Source organism: Lissotriton helveticus, chromosome 8 (assembly GCF_964261635.1).
Source record: "Lissotriton helveticus chromosome 8, aLisHel1.1, whole genome shotgun sequence".
Taxonomy (NCBI): domain Eukaryota; kingdom Metazoa; phylum Chordata; class Amphibia; order Caudata; family Salamandridae; genus Lissotriton; species Lissotriton helveticus.
This window is the reverse complement of record NC_136069.1, coordinates 422,844,013-422,861,750: the sequence shown is the minus strand read 5'-3', so window position 1 is coordinate 422,861,750 and position 17,738 is coordinate 422,844,013. Positions and strand designations below refer to the sequence as shown.

General features: G+C 44.2%; 1 protein-coding gene across 1 annotated transcript in view; it reads left to right on the top strand.

Annotated features, from left to right (window-relative positions):
* VWA8 (von Willebrand factor A domain containing 8) overlaps positions 1–17,738 on the top strand; it is a 1,418,144-nt gene that overhangs the window by 682,273 nt on the left and 718,133 nt on the right. Inside the window, exons 22-23 of the mRNA XM_078657276.1 lie at positions 9,635–9,710; positions 11,591–11,726. Coding sequence (XP_078513402.1) covers positions 9,635–9,710; positions 11,591–11,726 — 212 coding nt within the window. The remainder of the gene's footprint in view (positions 1–9,634; positions 9,711–11,590; positions 11,727–17,738) is intronic.

Below are 17,738 nucleotides of genomic sequence, written 5' to 3'. Positions count from 1 at the left end.
ACCATCCGTGCGGAGGTTGCTCTGTTTGCCCTCTGACTACTAAAATCACAAGCGTGGACATTGGTACTGATCGGCCTTGGGAACTGCGGCAGTTTTCTAACTGCAATAGTACCAACCTGATTTACCTAATTACCTGCACGTGCAATGAACGTTACGTGGGTATGACCACGAGAAAGGTGCGCGTGAGGATGCAAGAGCACAAAAGCACTTTTCGGTGCAAAAAAGACATTTCGAAACTCACCAAGCACTTCATAACACACAATCATGCAGAAACAGACTTTAAGTGGCATGTCCTGGAAAAACCATTTATTCCACCACATGTGAGTGATGTGTCTAGATTTCTGTTCTTACGTGAACAAAAGTGGGTTTTCAAATTGGGGACAGATAGACGAGGATTGAACGATGACATACCCTGGTTCAATCTGTCTTGAATATACATGAAGATTGGCAAGAGTTTTGTGACCTTCATGTGATGTGCACATTGCTAGTTTAAATAATGGTGGCGATGAGATCCCTTACATAGTTGTTTGGAAGAAGGGATTTAACAGCATGGAGAGTCACTCATACCATGCCTTACATGTTCCCTATCGTTTTCTAGTGATTAATTTGATCCACTCAATCCAAGGGGTGTGGATACTATGGGAGTTCTGATAGATGATTGCACCATCGCTCTTGGGTGGGGTCTGACAAATTGACCTTTTCTCTAATAATTGGTCTTTGTTGAAGTGGTGCATCTATTTTTAGACACTCTGAGTGGGTATGCGGGGCAAGATTGTTATGACTGCATCCCCTTTAGGAACTACCGATCGACGCATTATTGCGTCATTTGGTAGTTTCAGTTTTTTCCCCAGCGCACTTTTTTCGCCACAGCAGGCGGAATTTGTACCAAAAAACTACATCGAACCGAGGCGTGACATCATTTTGTAGTTCGATACTAGGTAAGCCTCGCGAGATTACGGGCGCAAGTAACGCGACAACCTGCAGGCAGTATTAGACCAGTATTAGACACAAACAAACCTGCCTTCCCCGGGCACTAATTTATCCCGGACATCAGCGGTTGTTGAGAGTTAAGGTGTTGAACAATGATAGTAATTTCAGCCTTCCGGTACAGCCCCTCCCTTACTGGCTCCGATTGGTTGGCTCTCTCATACCAGAATAGTGAGGTAGTCAGAACGAAGGAGTTTCTGTGCCTCCCCCTGACTCAGTCACATCCTGAGACAACGACGGACAGGTAGGACGACTGCTCTACCGGTCTTACTAATTTTGTACCAGGCGTTTTTTCCAAATCTGTTTTTTCCAATCTGTTGTTTGACTTCTGACTTAAGTCATATAGCGCCAAGATTCACTTAGCCTATAGCTAGCAAGAGAATGGATAGTAGGCTGCACTAGGAACCTTTTGATAGTTGGCAGTGAGCTCCATGCATAGAAGACCTTGTGACTTCGTATTTTGTACAGCGCCAGAGTAGATCAACGTCCGATCCCTCTGTCCTTTGTATTTACGAAGTCGGTTTCTGTTATTGTAGAGCGGGGTCTCACATATCCTGAGCCAGGTCCAGGAAGAGGTGAGGTCCACTCCCCGGATACCCTGGGTGAGTAAAGAAGTTGTATAGTTTTGAGAAACAATGTATCTTTTCTAACGGACCATGATAGCTGATTCTGTTTCACTTGTACGTTTGTCCCTCACATACAGTACTAAGTCAACCAGGTGCCGAAGAGAGGAGTTGACACAGTTGAAGGAACATTATATCCTTTACTGGTTTTCACTTGTGTGTTTTTTTGTATAGTTTTTTCACACTTTATTCACTTGCAAGCAGTAGCATATTTATAGAACAGAGACCCTGACGAAAGCCTGGGGAATCATCCCGTTGTGGCTGAAACATGTTGGTCTCCTCGCAGCTATTTGTGTGGACTGCGATGACGATGTTATACTGTTCTTGTTTTTAAAGGGGAAGGGGCTAACGTCTATTAAAACTGGTTTTTGTTAAGTTCCCTATCCTTTTTTAATCACCACTCATTTGTTTTGCACTGCACTTCCCATCGTATCAACATCATGTGGTAGTACCGAGTGATTGTGGGTTGCTACCCCGAACTGACTATCTGGGTATGCTGGTCTCAATGATCAAGAGACACAATACCCTATAAGGATTACCAAATGAGAATATTGATTCATACAAGACTTTTGATGGGAATCCTTAACTAGGGGTGACTTACGCTTACCGGTGCTTCACTTTTGGTGATATGGTTTTGTTAGATTCACTGTTGTTGTCCCCATGTACAACTGACATGGCTATAAAAGTATAGGATCACTACTGGATTTCCAATTAGACCCCTAAGTTTGTTGTTTATTAAAGTATTTTTGCATCAATTCAAACAGTAATAAAGTCAAAATGCAACACAAGAAAAATACCACACCAATTTAGGAAGATAGAACAAAATGTAATTAATTATTTGAGACCAAACAACAGAAATCCTATTAATAGAACAAGAGATATGCAATTTTAAAGATTTAAGTTTAAATAGTGCTTAAAAACACAAAGTGACAACTGTGTCTGACGCTCGTTGAGTCAGACCGGATCAAAGTTACAAGTTCAGGCAGGCCACGATGGAGCACAGGCCCCAAACAGGGACCTAGTTAGGCCTGCTAAACAAAGTACCTTAAATCCTGGTTGCGGAATGTTACGGAATGCTGCGTTTAGGATGTATCGCACATTCATGCTTCCCGAGGAAGCTGCAGGTCTGAGATGCAGAGTCTTGCATCATCTTTGATGATGCCATCGATGAGGAACTTGAGTTGCAATGACTTGTGTTGCGTAGCTGCAGGTCCAAGGAAGCTGCCGGGCTGTGAGGAGTTGCTTCCCCCTACATTAGTTCTGCTCACAGTACCACAGCTGGGCTCGCAGAGCACCTTCAGGCCCACTTTCAAGGGTTCAGAACTGGGGTGGCTCCACTTTTGGGATAGGACTCACAGCAGACTGAGTCCAGGTGCTGAGTTCAAGGTGGTTGGAGCATTTTCTGTCTCTAAGGCTCTGATCACGAAGTCAGCCAACTAGCCCATATAGTCAATCTAGTGATGCTGGGTTCTAGATGCAGGTCCATTCCTTTTCATTCAGGCAAAAGGGCTTCAGAGTAGTAGTCCTTTTTGCAGAGCAGCACAGCAGTCCTTCTGAGTCTTCCACAGGTCCAGAGGTGTACTGAAGAGTTGGGTCTGAGAGTCAAATATTTATACCTGGTGCCAGCTTTGAAGTAGAAGAAGGGGCGTGGAATTTTAAGTAGAAGGAGATGCGTGGAATTTCCTGCCTCCCTGCTTGGCCCCAGCTTGTGTGGGGGCACAAAAGACTAATGTCAATCCTTTTTTGAGTGTGCTCAGGCAGAGCCTTTGTGATGTGCAAGTGTGGATGGTGACAGCTCCTCCCCCTACCAAGTAAGAGATGGCCCATCCTGCCGTTATCTATTTACCCTTGTTTCACTGTTTGGGGGTAGTACACAAAGACCAACTTCTAGCTACAGAACCCAGGATACAGGCTGTAGGTACCAAATGGTTAGGGCAGGAAAATGCTAACTTTCTAAAAGTGGCATTTTCAGAACAGTAACTTTAAATCCAAATTCACCATAAAAAATTGTTTTAAATTAACAATTCTTTAGACACCAATCTCAACATACCTACTTGCTCCCAATTGAAAGTTATCACTTATTAAATTTAATAAGGTAACACAGTCTTATCATGTGGGAGAGATAGGCTTTGCAGTGGTGAAAAGCTAATTTAAGAGTTTTTAAATACCAGGATATTTAAAACTTAAAAGTACATGCCCAATTTTTTAATGCACTGCAACCTGCCCTTGGGGCTGCTTAAATCCTACCCTAGGGATGACTTATATGTATTAAAAAGTAAGGTTTAGGCCTGGCAAAAGATGTATTTTTAAAGGGGTGGCACAATCATTGCTGCAGGCCCACTAGTAACATTTAATTTACAGTCTCTAGTTACATGTAGTACCACTTTGCTATGGATTTACAAGTAAATTAAATGTGCCAATTGGTGTAAGCCAGTTTTACCATGTTAAAAAGAGAGAGCACAAGCACATCAGCAATCATTAGCAGCGGTAAAGTGTGCAGAGTCTTATGGCCAGCAAAAATTAACTCAGCAAAAAAGAGCCACAATATAGGCAGGCAGAGTGAAGAGGAAATATTGGGAGCAATGTTACATGCTATGTTATTGATACCTTAAATATTTTTGTCTATAAAATGGAAACTTTCAGACAAAACATCAGATATCTATGGTAATATTTGAGACCGGGTACCTGTGTTTCTTATGTGTAGACGGTGCTTCAGCAAATTACCTTAGAAGTGGTTCTTAGTTAAGTAATTTTTACGTTCCCTTCCTTCAGCAGCTCTTTAGCATCTGATTTGTGCATGTTTGTCAAAGGGGCTACATGTCTTCATCATCAGAATAGACATTGTCTGGGTTAATGGGGAAAGCCTCTCCATGTTGCTATATGGTACAAGATAGAGCAACATTCAGTGACCTTACAGTAGGTCTCAGTTGCATACTGCAAAGATCCCCAATTTTGTACAGGCACCTAGATCTTTCGTATTCAAACTGTATTCTCCACCACTGAGTGTGATCTCTTGTGAGTGACTTAGTACCTGCTTTCCCCTGGTGTTGAGGGGTGTAGGTTTTGTGTCATGATTCATGGTTTGATGGTGTACGTTATGTCACCTACAAAAATTGCTTTGCCATTAGATATTCGGAGGATATGGTTATACTTTGTGTTCCAAGGGTAATGTTTCAAATCTAATCTAAGAGGAAGGCATCTTAAAGCTCTCCTATTTCTAAATACTCATTTAAGCCACAATTGAGGAACACAAATGAATCATTGGTACTGCCAGGATGTGGTGCAGCGCGGTCTGTGACCAGGCATTCTGCATTCCATGCCAGCTCTATCATCAGCGAATGTTGGCTTTTTGTGTTGTGATACAGGTGGTTTGATGCTGATGGGAGACAGAATAAAACTGCTCCATTGTATCCTCCAACTCCCATTGGGTATTTGGAAAGGAAGCATCCATATGTATCGTACGTAAAAGAGCATCCAGGAATGATCAGAAAACCTCTGAAAGTGTGCTCTCAGATATTCTCGATGTCGTTGCAGAAATGCCTTGGTAACACCCCTATGCTAGCAGGTTTTGGAAAGCTAGACATGGTTAGGAATTTCCTGTCTGTGCTGGGCGTCTCTACTCAAAATTGGTTTCAAGTCATCTATTAGTTCTAATATGACCCACCTGCTGAGTCTATACTTGGGATCTATTTTCTCCTATTGCTCTTACAGCATCACACACTTGCCTTTATGCTCTCTCCTCCTTCGCCTTTGTTGGATTCCCAAAAACACATTTTTCACACAGTTGCATTTTGAGAGGGAGTATTGCATTCTGGTTCTCCGTTAATACTTAGTATGTGGGTACCACCTGCTTCCACTTGATGATAAATTGCATTTGCAAATCACGTGCTCTGTGGATATTTGCAAATTAAAATGTACGATGTGCTATTTATGTTCCAAATGAGTATATATTTGGTTTGCTGTGCTGAATTACGAGAACATGACAACTCGCATATTTTCCGATTGCTGACCATTTTACGACTGGTTACTGATTTGCAAAACGTTTGTATATCAGGCCCATTGACCAATGTGGCAAGCCTGTCAGAGAGAGCAAGGACTTGTATTAAATATAATCTGATGTAAATATTGTGTCTTAAATATCATTATCTGAAAGAGACTGTTAGCTATAGATACCTTACCTTAGAATTACCCCCAGGCGTGAGACTGGATCCCGAGAATATTTTCTCTTAGCCCTACCCTTGCGCATCGGTAGGTGGCTTCCATCGTCGCCGGGATAATGTTGCGGTGCCTATTTAGGCGCAGCCCCTGTGCGCTGATGTCAATTCATTCTTTTTTCCGTCCAGCCTAGCTGAGATCCGTAGAGAGCTTTCTCTTTAATCACTTTTTGACTGTTTTTTTTTTCAACTCTGGTCAACTTCTTTTTCTTTTTCTGAGTCTTCGACTCCTGGTGCGCGAGGGATGTCCCATCGTTGGACTGGTTTCAAGCCCTGCAAGGCCTGTCACAAACTGATATCTATGACGGACCCGCACATTGTGAGCCTCTGGTGCCTGGAGCGCGGCCACGACCCGAAGTCATGCTCCGACTGTCAGGCCATAAATCCCAAGTCTTTGCGGGAGCGGTCCCGAAAGCTTGTGGAGGCCTGGCAGTCGGCTGTGCGTCGTTCTTGAGCCCTGACCTTGGCATGCTTTCTCCTCCCAACCGTGGCGCTGGAGGAGGGAGCGTCCTATGCTGTGGTGGTGAGAAGGGCAGCTGAGGCCTTGGGCCTGCAGCTCCCTTCGGTGGCAGTCAGGACTAATCTCCTGACGGAGGTTCTTCAACCGGCTTCATCTGAGCCCCTCTTGCCGCGTTCAACGAAGCCCTCACTGATGTCCTTTGGGCACCTGATCCAAGCCCAGCACAGGGCCTCCGGTGGAACCGATGATCACCCGCTGCCACCGCCTGGCTCAAGGCAACCCAGTTTTCTTCACCCAACACCCTTCCCCAGTAAGCTTGGTGGTCCAAGCCTCTTCATCAAAGGTCACATACCCTTCTGCTCCCCGGATAGGGAATCCAAGAAGCTGGATCACATTGGGAAGTGAATGTTCTCTTCCTCCAGCTTGAAATTGCGGACCGCGAATATCGCATGCCTCTTAGGCTGATACTCCCATAATCTCTGTAATACGGCTGCGCCGGTGCTGCCTCGGTGCCCGGAGACGGCACGGGCCGTTCTCTCCCAGGCAGTGGCGGATGGGAGAGACTCCGCCAAATTCACGATTCGATGTGGACTGGATACCACAACTCACTGGGCAGAACGAGTGCCAGGTTGGTAGTCCTTTGGCTCTACGTCTGGGGGAAGACATCTGGCTTTTTGGGGGATGTCCAGGCTACCATGCAGGACATGCCCTTTGATGGCCATCACCTTTTTGGTGACAAGGCAGACTTGGCGCTGGGGGGGGGGGGCTTTAGGATTCTCGAGCTACGGCCAGATCCTTGGGCCTCTCAGCGATGACTCGTCCACCAGAGTCTGCTTTTCGGCCCTTTCGTGGCTACGGATGGGGCACCCCAACATGTCTGGCCATAAACCAGCCAACGGTTCAAGCAAGCTACCTAGTCTCAGCGTAGCTGTGGATGTGGGACCCAACGGCGCAGGTCTGGCGGCCAGCGGAAGGGCCAGCCCACCCTTCTCACACCTGCAGCTTCCTCCAATCCTTTCTAGTCCCACCTTCCAGGACCATCAAAAGCCAATGGGCGGCAGGATTCACCATCACCTCCCCCACTGGCACACCATCACGTCGGACAGGGGGGTTTTGCAGATAGTTCGAAGGGGCTACTTCCTCCCTGTCAAGTCTACCCCTCCATCCATGCCACCGTCTTTGGATCGCATGTCGGAGGATCATTTAGCACTTCTGCGCCAGGAAGTTTCGGCTCTCTCAGGTAAGGGAGCAATCGAGAGGGTTCCTACGCCAGTAGTAGGTCGTGGTTGCTATTCCCGCTACTTTCTGGTTCCCAAGAAGGACAAAGGCCTGCGTCCTATTCTAGATCTCTGAGCCCTCAACCACTTCCTCTGGAAGGAGAAGTTCAATATGCTAATCCTGGCTCTGGTCCTGTCGGCCCTCGACCCTGGAGAATGGATGATAGTGCTGGACTTGCAGGACGCCTATTTTCACATCCCCATCCTGCCAGCCCACAGGCGCTACCTGCGGTTCACGGTAGGCCACAAGCATTTTCAGTTCACTGTGCTCCCTTTTGGCCTTACCAGGGCCCCTCGGGTGTTCACGAAAGTGATGACGGTGGTCGCAGCTCATCTGCGCAGATAAGGAGTTCCAGTCTTCCCCTATCTCGATGACTGGCTGTTGAAGGATGGCTTGCCCCAGGCTGCTGTGTCCCACCTCCAGACTACGGCGGACCTCCTGCACTCGCTGGGGTTCACTATCAACATGCCGAAGTCGCATCTAACCCCTTCTGAGATGCTCCCTTTCATCTGAGCTGTTCTGGACACATTGCAGTTTCGGGCCTATCCTCCCGAGCAGCGAGTTCGGGATATTCAGGCTATGATGCCAATGTTTCAGCCTCTATCCCGGATTTCGGTGAGAATGACCCTGAGGCTGCTGGGCCTCATGGCCTCCTGCATCCTGCTGGTGGATCATGAGAGATAGCATATGCCGGCTCTGCAGTGGGACCTGAAGTCCCAGTGGGCGCAGCATCGGGGCAATTTTTCCCGACTTAGTCCAGATCTCAGAAGGGACTGTGCAACAACTGCAGTGGTGGTTAACGAACCAAACTTGGGTCAGAGGCAGATCCCTCTCCCTTCCCCAACCAGACCTCACAGTGGTGACAGATGTGTCGCTCCTGGGACGGGAAGGCCAGCTGGCAGAGATCAGACGAAGGAACCTCCAGTGGGGCTCTGTGCTCATTCTACTAGAGCTACAGCTGCCACCACTGCTCTTGCTCATGGAGTTCCACTCCTTGATATCTGTCAGGGGGCCACGTGGGCATCTTTGCACACATTCACCAGACATTACTGCCTGGACAGCCAAGCCCGGAGGGATGGCTATTTTGCCTGTTCTGTCCTCCAGGACTTTCTGGTGTGAAGTTGGTTCGTAGACAATCCTCCTCCAGGGTTGGTATTGCTGGGGCATCTATTCTATGGTAAGGAATCTATAACTAACAGTCTCTTTCAGATGAACAAGTTACTTATCTTCGGTACCAGTGTAAGAGATATATGTTAGTTATAGATTCCAGACTTCTAGGTACAGGGACTCCCTTTCAGGGCCCTAGTTTAGCGCACCAGTGGTCAGTGTCTTGAATAGTTCTGCGCTTCTTGCCCTGTAAAGATTTGTCAGAACAGACGTCAAACAAGTAGGGGCAGCGTCTAAATAGACACCTTGATGTCATCCCGGGGAACAAGACGCCGGCGGCGGACACTGAGTCGACCGACGCCACCTACTAACACTCAGGGGTACTGCTAAGAGAAAAATGTCTGCGGATCCAGTCTGACGCCTGTGGGTAATTCTAAGGTAAGGATTCTATAACCAACAAATGTCTCGTACAGATACATCGTTACCGAAGGTAAGTAACGTGTTCTAAAAATATATTGCCCTTTCGTTCTTTGGGTGTAGAATTTCATTTATTAACTCCAACAGGTGTATCATTTTGTAGACTATATTTAGGACATAATATGTATGTTATCTGATATTCTGACAACATTATTCGAGTACCACACCATAGATAAGTGCTCAAACTCCCAGAATGGACTATGTATAGCTGTGCTGAGACTCTTTTGGGGGGGTGGGTATTCAAACACTGTGTTCGCTACTGATGCAGCCTGCACATCTAGTGGCAGGATGGCAGTAGTCTACCCTCAGCCCTTAAGGAACATTGTTGTTGAGTTGACATCACCTCTAGGGTTTGCCAATCACCTTTATTTGCACAATCTGTCATTTAATACATAAATCAAGAGACGTACATACTGATCTGTGACTCGTGCGTAACTAAAGATACCTGTCTGTGTTTAATTCAGTTTTTTGTTTTTTTTTAACTACAGAGATACCACTGTTCAAAGCCTTACTCTGCAGCCTTCGGTGAAAGATGGTCTCATTGTGTATGAAGACTCGCCACTGGTTAGTGTTTTATTCATGTTCATATATGTGTGTATTTTGAAGCTGGCTTATTATAAAATCTGCTTTGCACAGTGTTATTCAGTGTACACCTTTCAATTTACTGACAATTTCTAAACTTGATAAACCCAGCTCCCTTGTATGCGTGAAGCATCACTTTTAAAGACCTCAAATATTTCACTCACTTCAAAGTTGATTTGAAAATAAGACTCTTCATACACATTCCTTCATGGTTACAGTCTTCCTTATGGCACTGGAACTCACTAGAAATAAACACTGACAATCAGAAATGATATAATGACTGAACAAGGAGGCCCTTAGGTTATCAGTGAGTACACATAGTAATGATGCTTGTTGTTGTAAACTGGACCACCACCTCACACCCTTGTCTGGTAAGGTGTCATGTATCTTACCTGCTGACAGTGTGGACAAGAGTAAGGTGCTGAATTTATTTCTACGCCTTTTTGCCTCGCTTTGTCCTGCTTTAGGAGGCAAGAAGTGGTTGCATTTTCATTGATTTTGCTACCATACCTTTCAGCCTCCTTGCAATCTCTGATGGAAGATGTGAAACTAGATAGAGAAGATGCCTTGTCCTTGCCCACAATGGAAGATGGAAATGCCAGATGAATTTGGCCAGTAGTTTATAGGTGGCTGCATATATTTCCCATCTATTTGATGTACCCATCATTCTGGCATACCTCCTGCATGATGCGCCCTGCTACCGAATTGGGCACTCCTCATGAATTGTGATACACTGCCCTTTTCACCTATTCCCAGGCATTTACAATTGGTGTTACTCAGAAGACACACTACTTTCTGTGCCCAATTTTCTACAGGTAGTCTGATGACGTGGCTTCTTTTACTATGTCCAGGTTCTTTGTTAGTTGAATAGTGAGGTTTAGGAGTTTGTGTTCACTGTTGACCTATTTATGTGGTCATTTTCATATTTCAGTAGAAATGTTAACATACTTACAGACGTTTTTCGACCGCAGAAGCAGGGCTTAACCACTACTCACTGTCAAAGTGAAATTCTCAATGGCAATGGTCGTAGATATATAGCGTCCAGTAGTCCTGAGGCAAGGGGACCTACATTATCTTCTGGGCTCTTCATACCTCGTGTGCATGTTATTGTACAGTTGAAAACCTAGTAGTGGGAGCGTCCTGGAAATCAAGGTCCTCAGAAGACTAGGTGCCGTGTGTACCATCGGACACTTCTATGGTTCGGATGATATGGTGAAAAGAGTGAGCTTCCATGGATTCGGTTCGTTGGTTCTGGGGCTAACTTTCCTATCCATCTCATTGAGGGCGCCAGAAATCTTTTCAGATGTTATTCTAAATAGCCATCTGCAACCTCCCAAAGAGTCTGCTTTCCGTGCAACATAGGAGTACTCCCCTGAGATAATGCAAGCTTGAATCTTTTCACTGCAATGATATGCACAGAATTACTTTGTTTAGAAAATGGGGCAATGTAGAAGAAAGGTTTGCTGTACTAAAAGCATATCAAGTTGCAGAAGTAAAAGATTTTGAGGCTACTGTTTCCAAGATGAATTTAACAACAGGCCTGGGCTGCAATTACAACTTTCAGGCTCTGGTTATCCTGTAATTAAACAAAGGATTATGGGAAAGTTCAGCTGAGTGGTTTGAATGTTTCATGATCTCAGTACATTTCAAAGCTTGGAGATTAAGTATCTGAAAATCAGACTGGAACTAGGGTTCCTTTGGATGAAATGTATAGGATAATCCACGAATTGTCATGTCAGTGGATTTTGGAAAATATTTCAAAGGTATGAATCATCCTTGTGAATTATGGTTTTTCAAACCACAGATGCAGAGATACACTTGTATTATAGGCCAAAAGACCGGGATGTCTTTTCTTTTTTCAGGTAAAGGCTGTAAAAATGGGGCACATCCTCGTTATTGATGAAGCTGACAAAGCACCAACAAACGTGACTTGTGTTTTGAAAACTCTTGTAGAAAGTGGAGAAATGATTCTGTCCGACGGAAGACGCATTGTTGCCAGTGAGTACTTTTATGGTGATCTTTTAGAGGGTTGACTTACACACATTTTTTTATCTTAACATTTAGAGCAGAAGCCTTACCCAGGGTGCAAACATTCATTGTGTTTTATTTTTAGTAACATAGGCTTGATGTGTGGAAATCCGCTTTACAGAAGTTTAACGAAGAAGTTAAAGTATATTTTGTTTATTACTATACGTTTCGATTGTGCCAAGTGCTTAATGGACTGATATTAACCAGTGATTGTTTATGCAGTTGTTTTTTATTGGAATCCAGTGATTCATAGATAACAAATAACTCTTTTTAAGAGTGAGTTTAAACCGAAACATTCAACGAGCCAAATGTATGGTGTGCAAAAGGGTACCTTGTGAAACTTCCTACTTGAACTTTATTCAACATAATATGAACTGCAGTTAAATGTTTTTTTTTACTTCCTATGTTTGAAATATCAACATTCTCTATAAAGATTGAGACAATTTTGTTGGAATAGACTTCTAGAAAGGAACTGCTAAACTAAGCAGGGTAGAAAGAAAAGTGTGCTCAATTGTGCTGTTAAATCAACAGTGTTCCATTGAAGAGTCAAAGAAAGACAGTTCAGTAGATCGCAAACAGAAAGGAAGGCTGGAAGGAAAGGCTTGGATTGAGAAGGGATCATGACTAAGTAAAAGGTACTGATGGGAGCTGGAGTGCCGGAAAGAATGGGAATTTGAACATGTGCAGCAGTAAGTGACAGATTAGGTTCAGTATCTTGTCACCCATTGCTCCTTCTTCACGAACCATATGTCTGTGTTTATAACAGAATTGTTCTTTTTGTATGCATTTGTCTTTTTTGTACTTTTTATCAATGCCTACTGCACACTAGGTGTCCCTCTGTCAGCCCTGCTGAGACCAAGACTTGGAGGCTGACGGGGAGAGATGTGCTCTGATTTCTGGCACAAGAGAGAACCTAAAACACGGAAGAACAAGGACAAGAAAACTTGAATATTTTGGAGTGCATTGGGATCTAAATAGTGGACATAAACTGGATTATTCTTGTAATAAATTATAGTTCATACGCTTTGCGAAAACTGTCTGTAAAGCGAAAGAGATCACAATAAGGCAAGTAGCAGTCATTCGTGGAGAGTCTTGAGAGACACCCTGCTATTATTATGGAAGACGAGCACTAAGTGAGTCTCGGTGCATGAGGAACAAAGCTTCAGGACTCACTACCACCCTCTGATGATAATAAACAAATTTTTTAACACAGACACAAAAAAGGATATGCAGAGCAAAGCAAGACAGAGAATTCAGAACCGGGCCCCAGGAAAGGCTGGGGAAGATTCTAGCAAAAATGGAATGGGGAAAGCACAACAGTGTACAGAAAAAGCAGACATACTAACCTAACTGGGAAGACAAGACAAATACAAAAAAAACATAGTAAAGTTAAATAAGTAACTGGAGCAAGTAATATGACGAAAGAAAATGTAACTCTTGAATACATCAAGAACACCCGAAATGGGCTGGAAGAAAGCGCCTTGCAGCCCTGGTTGCTTCTCATACTGCAAGAGAGGTGAGCTGATGCTATGACGGAGTTCCACGCTTCCGTGTAGCACCTGGGATCCCTGCTCCTTGCTCCTCCCCCCACTAGGTTGATGGTGGCAGGTAGCTGGCGTTTCTGCTGCCTCCTGCTTCCGCACTAATCCATCGTGTTTTTCGGCGTTTTCTGAGTTCTTTTTGAGCGGTGGTGATATTCTCTGGCGAAGAAAACACCGAAGCGCAGCACAATTTCTCCGAAGTCGAGCTGAGCCCCCTCCTAGCCTAAGCTCCCAGCCTGAAGCCTGAAGCCCGAGCCTGAGTTCCGCGGGCTCGGGGATTTGTGAACTTGCTCCCCACGGACAGACTTTACTCCTTTACTTTAGCCGGATTTTTTTACAGCAGCAGCAGCGGCGGCGGCGGTGGGTGAGTCTTTTCAACTGGTGGCAAGCTCAGGGGATGGACATTGTGAGGTGCACCGATTTACGCCCAAAAGAATAATAGTCAAAGCGCTGTGTGATAAAAACTGAGACTGAGACAACGCATCAAGCTAGTCCTCCCAGCCCTATGCCCCTTGCCCCGCGGACTCGTTCTTGCTCCCTGCTCCCTGGCGATAGATTGATTGTGGCTTTTCGTAAAATTTTTCTACAACAGTGGCGCAGGTGAACTCTTTTCTAGCTGTAAGAGCAAGCTCAGTTGTATTTGCTGGTTAAAGGCTTTAAAGGCTTTGGAGGTTTGGAATTCTCACGTAAGGTGAAAGCTCTTCGCCTGCAAGCTAAAGAAGCAAAGAATGCCGCTAAGCTACTGGATAAAAGCAATAAAGGCGAATGTAAGGAAGATGTTTCCTCAGAGAGCTCAGATGAGCTGGAGGGGTCTCTTACGGAACTGCCTAATCAAACTGACCCGGGAGAAGGGACAGGGCCTGCGAATATCTACTTGGAGGCCTCCCAAATCGCTACAACTGCTCAATCTACTCAAGAAGGTCTAAACGTAGAGAAGAAGGTTAAGACACCGGTTAAGACACCAGGAGCGCTAAAGGGCCCAAAGCAATTTCCTCTGTTTGACAAAAAAACAAGCATGTATTCCATCTGCAGCCCTATTCAATCAGCTGTCTTCTATGCAACAAACCATTCTCCAGACACACTTGCTGTGACTTTGTTTACAGGGAACTCGGGCCCAGCGTTGGGTCCGACGGTCAATACTACTGCCACTATCCCCACACCCGTCGCAACCATATCTCAAAGGAAAAAATCACCGGTATCTTCGGCTCAAAAAGGAGATGATGATGTGGTGAATGCAGTTATGTTACAAGATGACATTCGATCTACGTTCCCTGCTGACCCATTTAGCCCCATCTTAAATTTGAACACTGAGACTGTGGGGGAAAACCAGATGTCAGTAAAAGACATGCTGAATTTAATTCTAGATGAGGTGCGGGAGATGAAGAGGTTTCAAAAATTAGAATTGGCCTCAATCCACCAGCGACTGGAAACATTTGAGGATTTAGTTTCTACCTTCCCAGTTCGCCTGCAAGAAGCTGAGAGCCAAATATCGAACTTGGAGGATCAGATGACAGAGGCTAGAAAAGACGCTAAATTGATCTCCAAGACCACACGGACACTGGAAACGAAACTGGACAACTATAATCGAAGATCGAATCTTCGAATAGTGGGGGTTCCGGAAGGAATAGAGGGGGTCTAACATGGTGCAGTGGGTCACTTCTTTTTCAAAACAAAAAGTGATTCCTATGTACGAGGGCGATTTAACAATCACTAGAGCACACCGTGTACCTGCCCAGCCCTTCCCTAATTCCACGCTTCCTCGAACAATTTTGTTAAATTTCGCAGATGTCCGGATAAAAGAGACTATTCTTTCCACGGCTATCCAGCAAAGATAATTTGCAGTCAATGAGACGGTTAAATGCTGAATCTTTTCTGACATGTCCGCTGCTGCCGCACGCAGAAGGCAGGAATTTGTCAAAAGTTTACACTTATTTAAAGCTAAGGATGCCCAAGCTATGATTGCTCAGCAGTCCAAGCTGAAAGTGCTGGTTAAGGGCAGATTCTATATGCTGTCAGATATAGATGAAGCACAGGAACTACTTAAGGAGATTTCACATGGTCATAAGAGTTAGAAATCGCTGGGTCGAATAATTATTTTGATTTGATTATTGCTATTATGTTTAAGTGTTCTTGAAAGTCGGGGGAGGAAGCGGGGTGGTGCGGGGTAAGGGGTCCTGAGGGTCAAGGGGTGTAATAACAGGACACTCCAATGTTAGGGGGTAGGTTCTCGTGGCCAGCGTGGGGAAAGGGAGATGGGCCACTGGATGCTGGGGTGGGTGGGGCTGAGTTCATGAGTGGGGGGGGGGTTAAAAAAGGAATGGAAAAATGAAGTTCTTGGTGTTATTTTGCCTAGCTTGCTTATGGACAAATCTCTGGCCATTTATAATATACAAAAAGAGAGGGTTGGACGGACAGAAAATGTCCAAATGTGGTTTAATTTTGAATGTCTAGTAGGGAGGGTTTGAAAATAATTTCTTTCAATATTAATGGTTTAAATAATAATAAGAAAATGCGGGCAGTAGAAATGTGGATCAAGGCAGAAAACCCTTCTGTAATACTCTTACAGGAGACACATATCTCCTCTTCTAAGATCGAAGACTGTTTAATGCTTAAATCATGTGCTTCGTATCGAGGTTTTTCCTCGTTTACTGAATCCCAGCGAGGGGTTGCGATATTCCTAAATAAGAACATACACGCTGAAATTATTCAAACAGAAGAGGGTGGTTCAGGACGTTGGTGCTGGGCCACATGTAAAATGAAAAACAGACAGAGACCTATTACTTTTGTTAGCTTTTACGCACTGTTAGATGATAATTTCAGAGTGTATGAAGACCTGTTTCAATCTTTACTGATGGTGGCAGAAGATATTGTTATTGGAGGCGACTTTAATGTCCTTATGAATTTCAAGCTGGATTCAACCACTCAATCGAGAAAGCAGCCTAAACCCAAAGCATTGAAAACTATCCTTAACTATAAAATAACACTCGATCTCTGTGACCCCTGGCGTACACAAAATCCATCCAAAAAAGAATATACTTGTTGGTCAGGGAGATTTAAGTCTTCTCGGATTGACTTTTTTCTCGCCTCTAGAAAACTGAGTCTGTGTCACCAGAGGACTGTTTATAATGGGTTTTCTGATCACGCAATGCTAGTCATTGAATTTATTTTAGGGAAAAATGTAAGAACTCCCAAACGTTGGGTGTTTAATAAAACAGATTTGAATGACGAAATATGGGTCCCATCATTAAAAGCCGAGATTGGAGAATTTCTTTCCCGCAATATTGAAACAGCCCCACTTAACATCGTTTGGGATGCTCTAAAGGCTTTTATCCGCGGTATAGTCATAGGGAAAGACGCAGCCGCTCTGACCGCTGCTAAGTCCATTAAAAATTCATTGGACCAATGCATACAGGTTTTAAGTATCTTAAGGCAGCAGAATCCCTCCAGTAGTGTTCTAGAACAATTAAATGAAGCCAAACGGGAATTTAGTGCACATTTATACGCTCAGAGTGAGGAGATTTTTCGTAGTCAATCTCAAAAAATATACGAAGAGAGTAACTTTATGGGGAAGTTTTTAGCCTGGCAGGTTAGAGAACAAGCCGCCACAAATTTGATCCGAGGTTTAAAGTGCCCAGTGACGCATTTGCAAATAGTAGACTCGGCGGGAATAGGGAAGATAATGCTTACTCACTATAATAATATCTATAGTCAGCAGCATAAAATAGATCAGCAAAAGCTAACTGATTTCTTAGGAAAATATGCATTGCCTTCTCTTCTCCAAACTGAACAATTGGTAATGACGAGTCCATTTTCTGTGAAAGAAATGGAGCTGGTAGTGAAAGACCTCCCGAATGGCAAGGCCTGTGGCCCAGATGGGCTACCTGCCGAGTTTTTTAAAGTTGTTTGTAGCGCCTTTTCCGATTATTTTATTTATTTATTTATTTTTTTGCAACTACTCAATTCTATGTTGGAAGGAGGACCAATTCCAGACTCTTTCCGGGAAGGCACGGTGGTTAGCTTTTTGAAGAAGGGGAAAGAAGCTAAAGATCCTAACTCATACCAGCCAATCACCCTATTAAATTCCGATTACAAAATCGCTACAAAATTACTGTCAATTCGGTTTAACCAAATATCAACAGACCTGATACATCCTGATCAAAACGGATTCATTGCAGGTAGACAATTGATAACGAATACGCATTATTTGATTGAAGTCTTAGATTATTTTGAGACACGGGGGACTCTAGCATTAATTTTGTTATTAGATGCCGAAAAAGCTTTTGATTTGGTGGTTTGGGAGACACTTTTTATTATTTTGCAATATTTTGGCATCCTGGATAAAATTATCAATTTAATTCGTAATCTTCATACCTGTGCAAAAGCCAATGTCATTATAAATACGGCAATGGTAGGGTCAGTTTTAGTTAAGAGGGGCACGAGG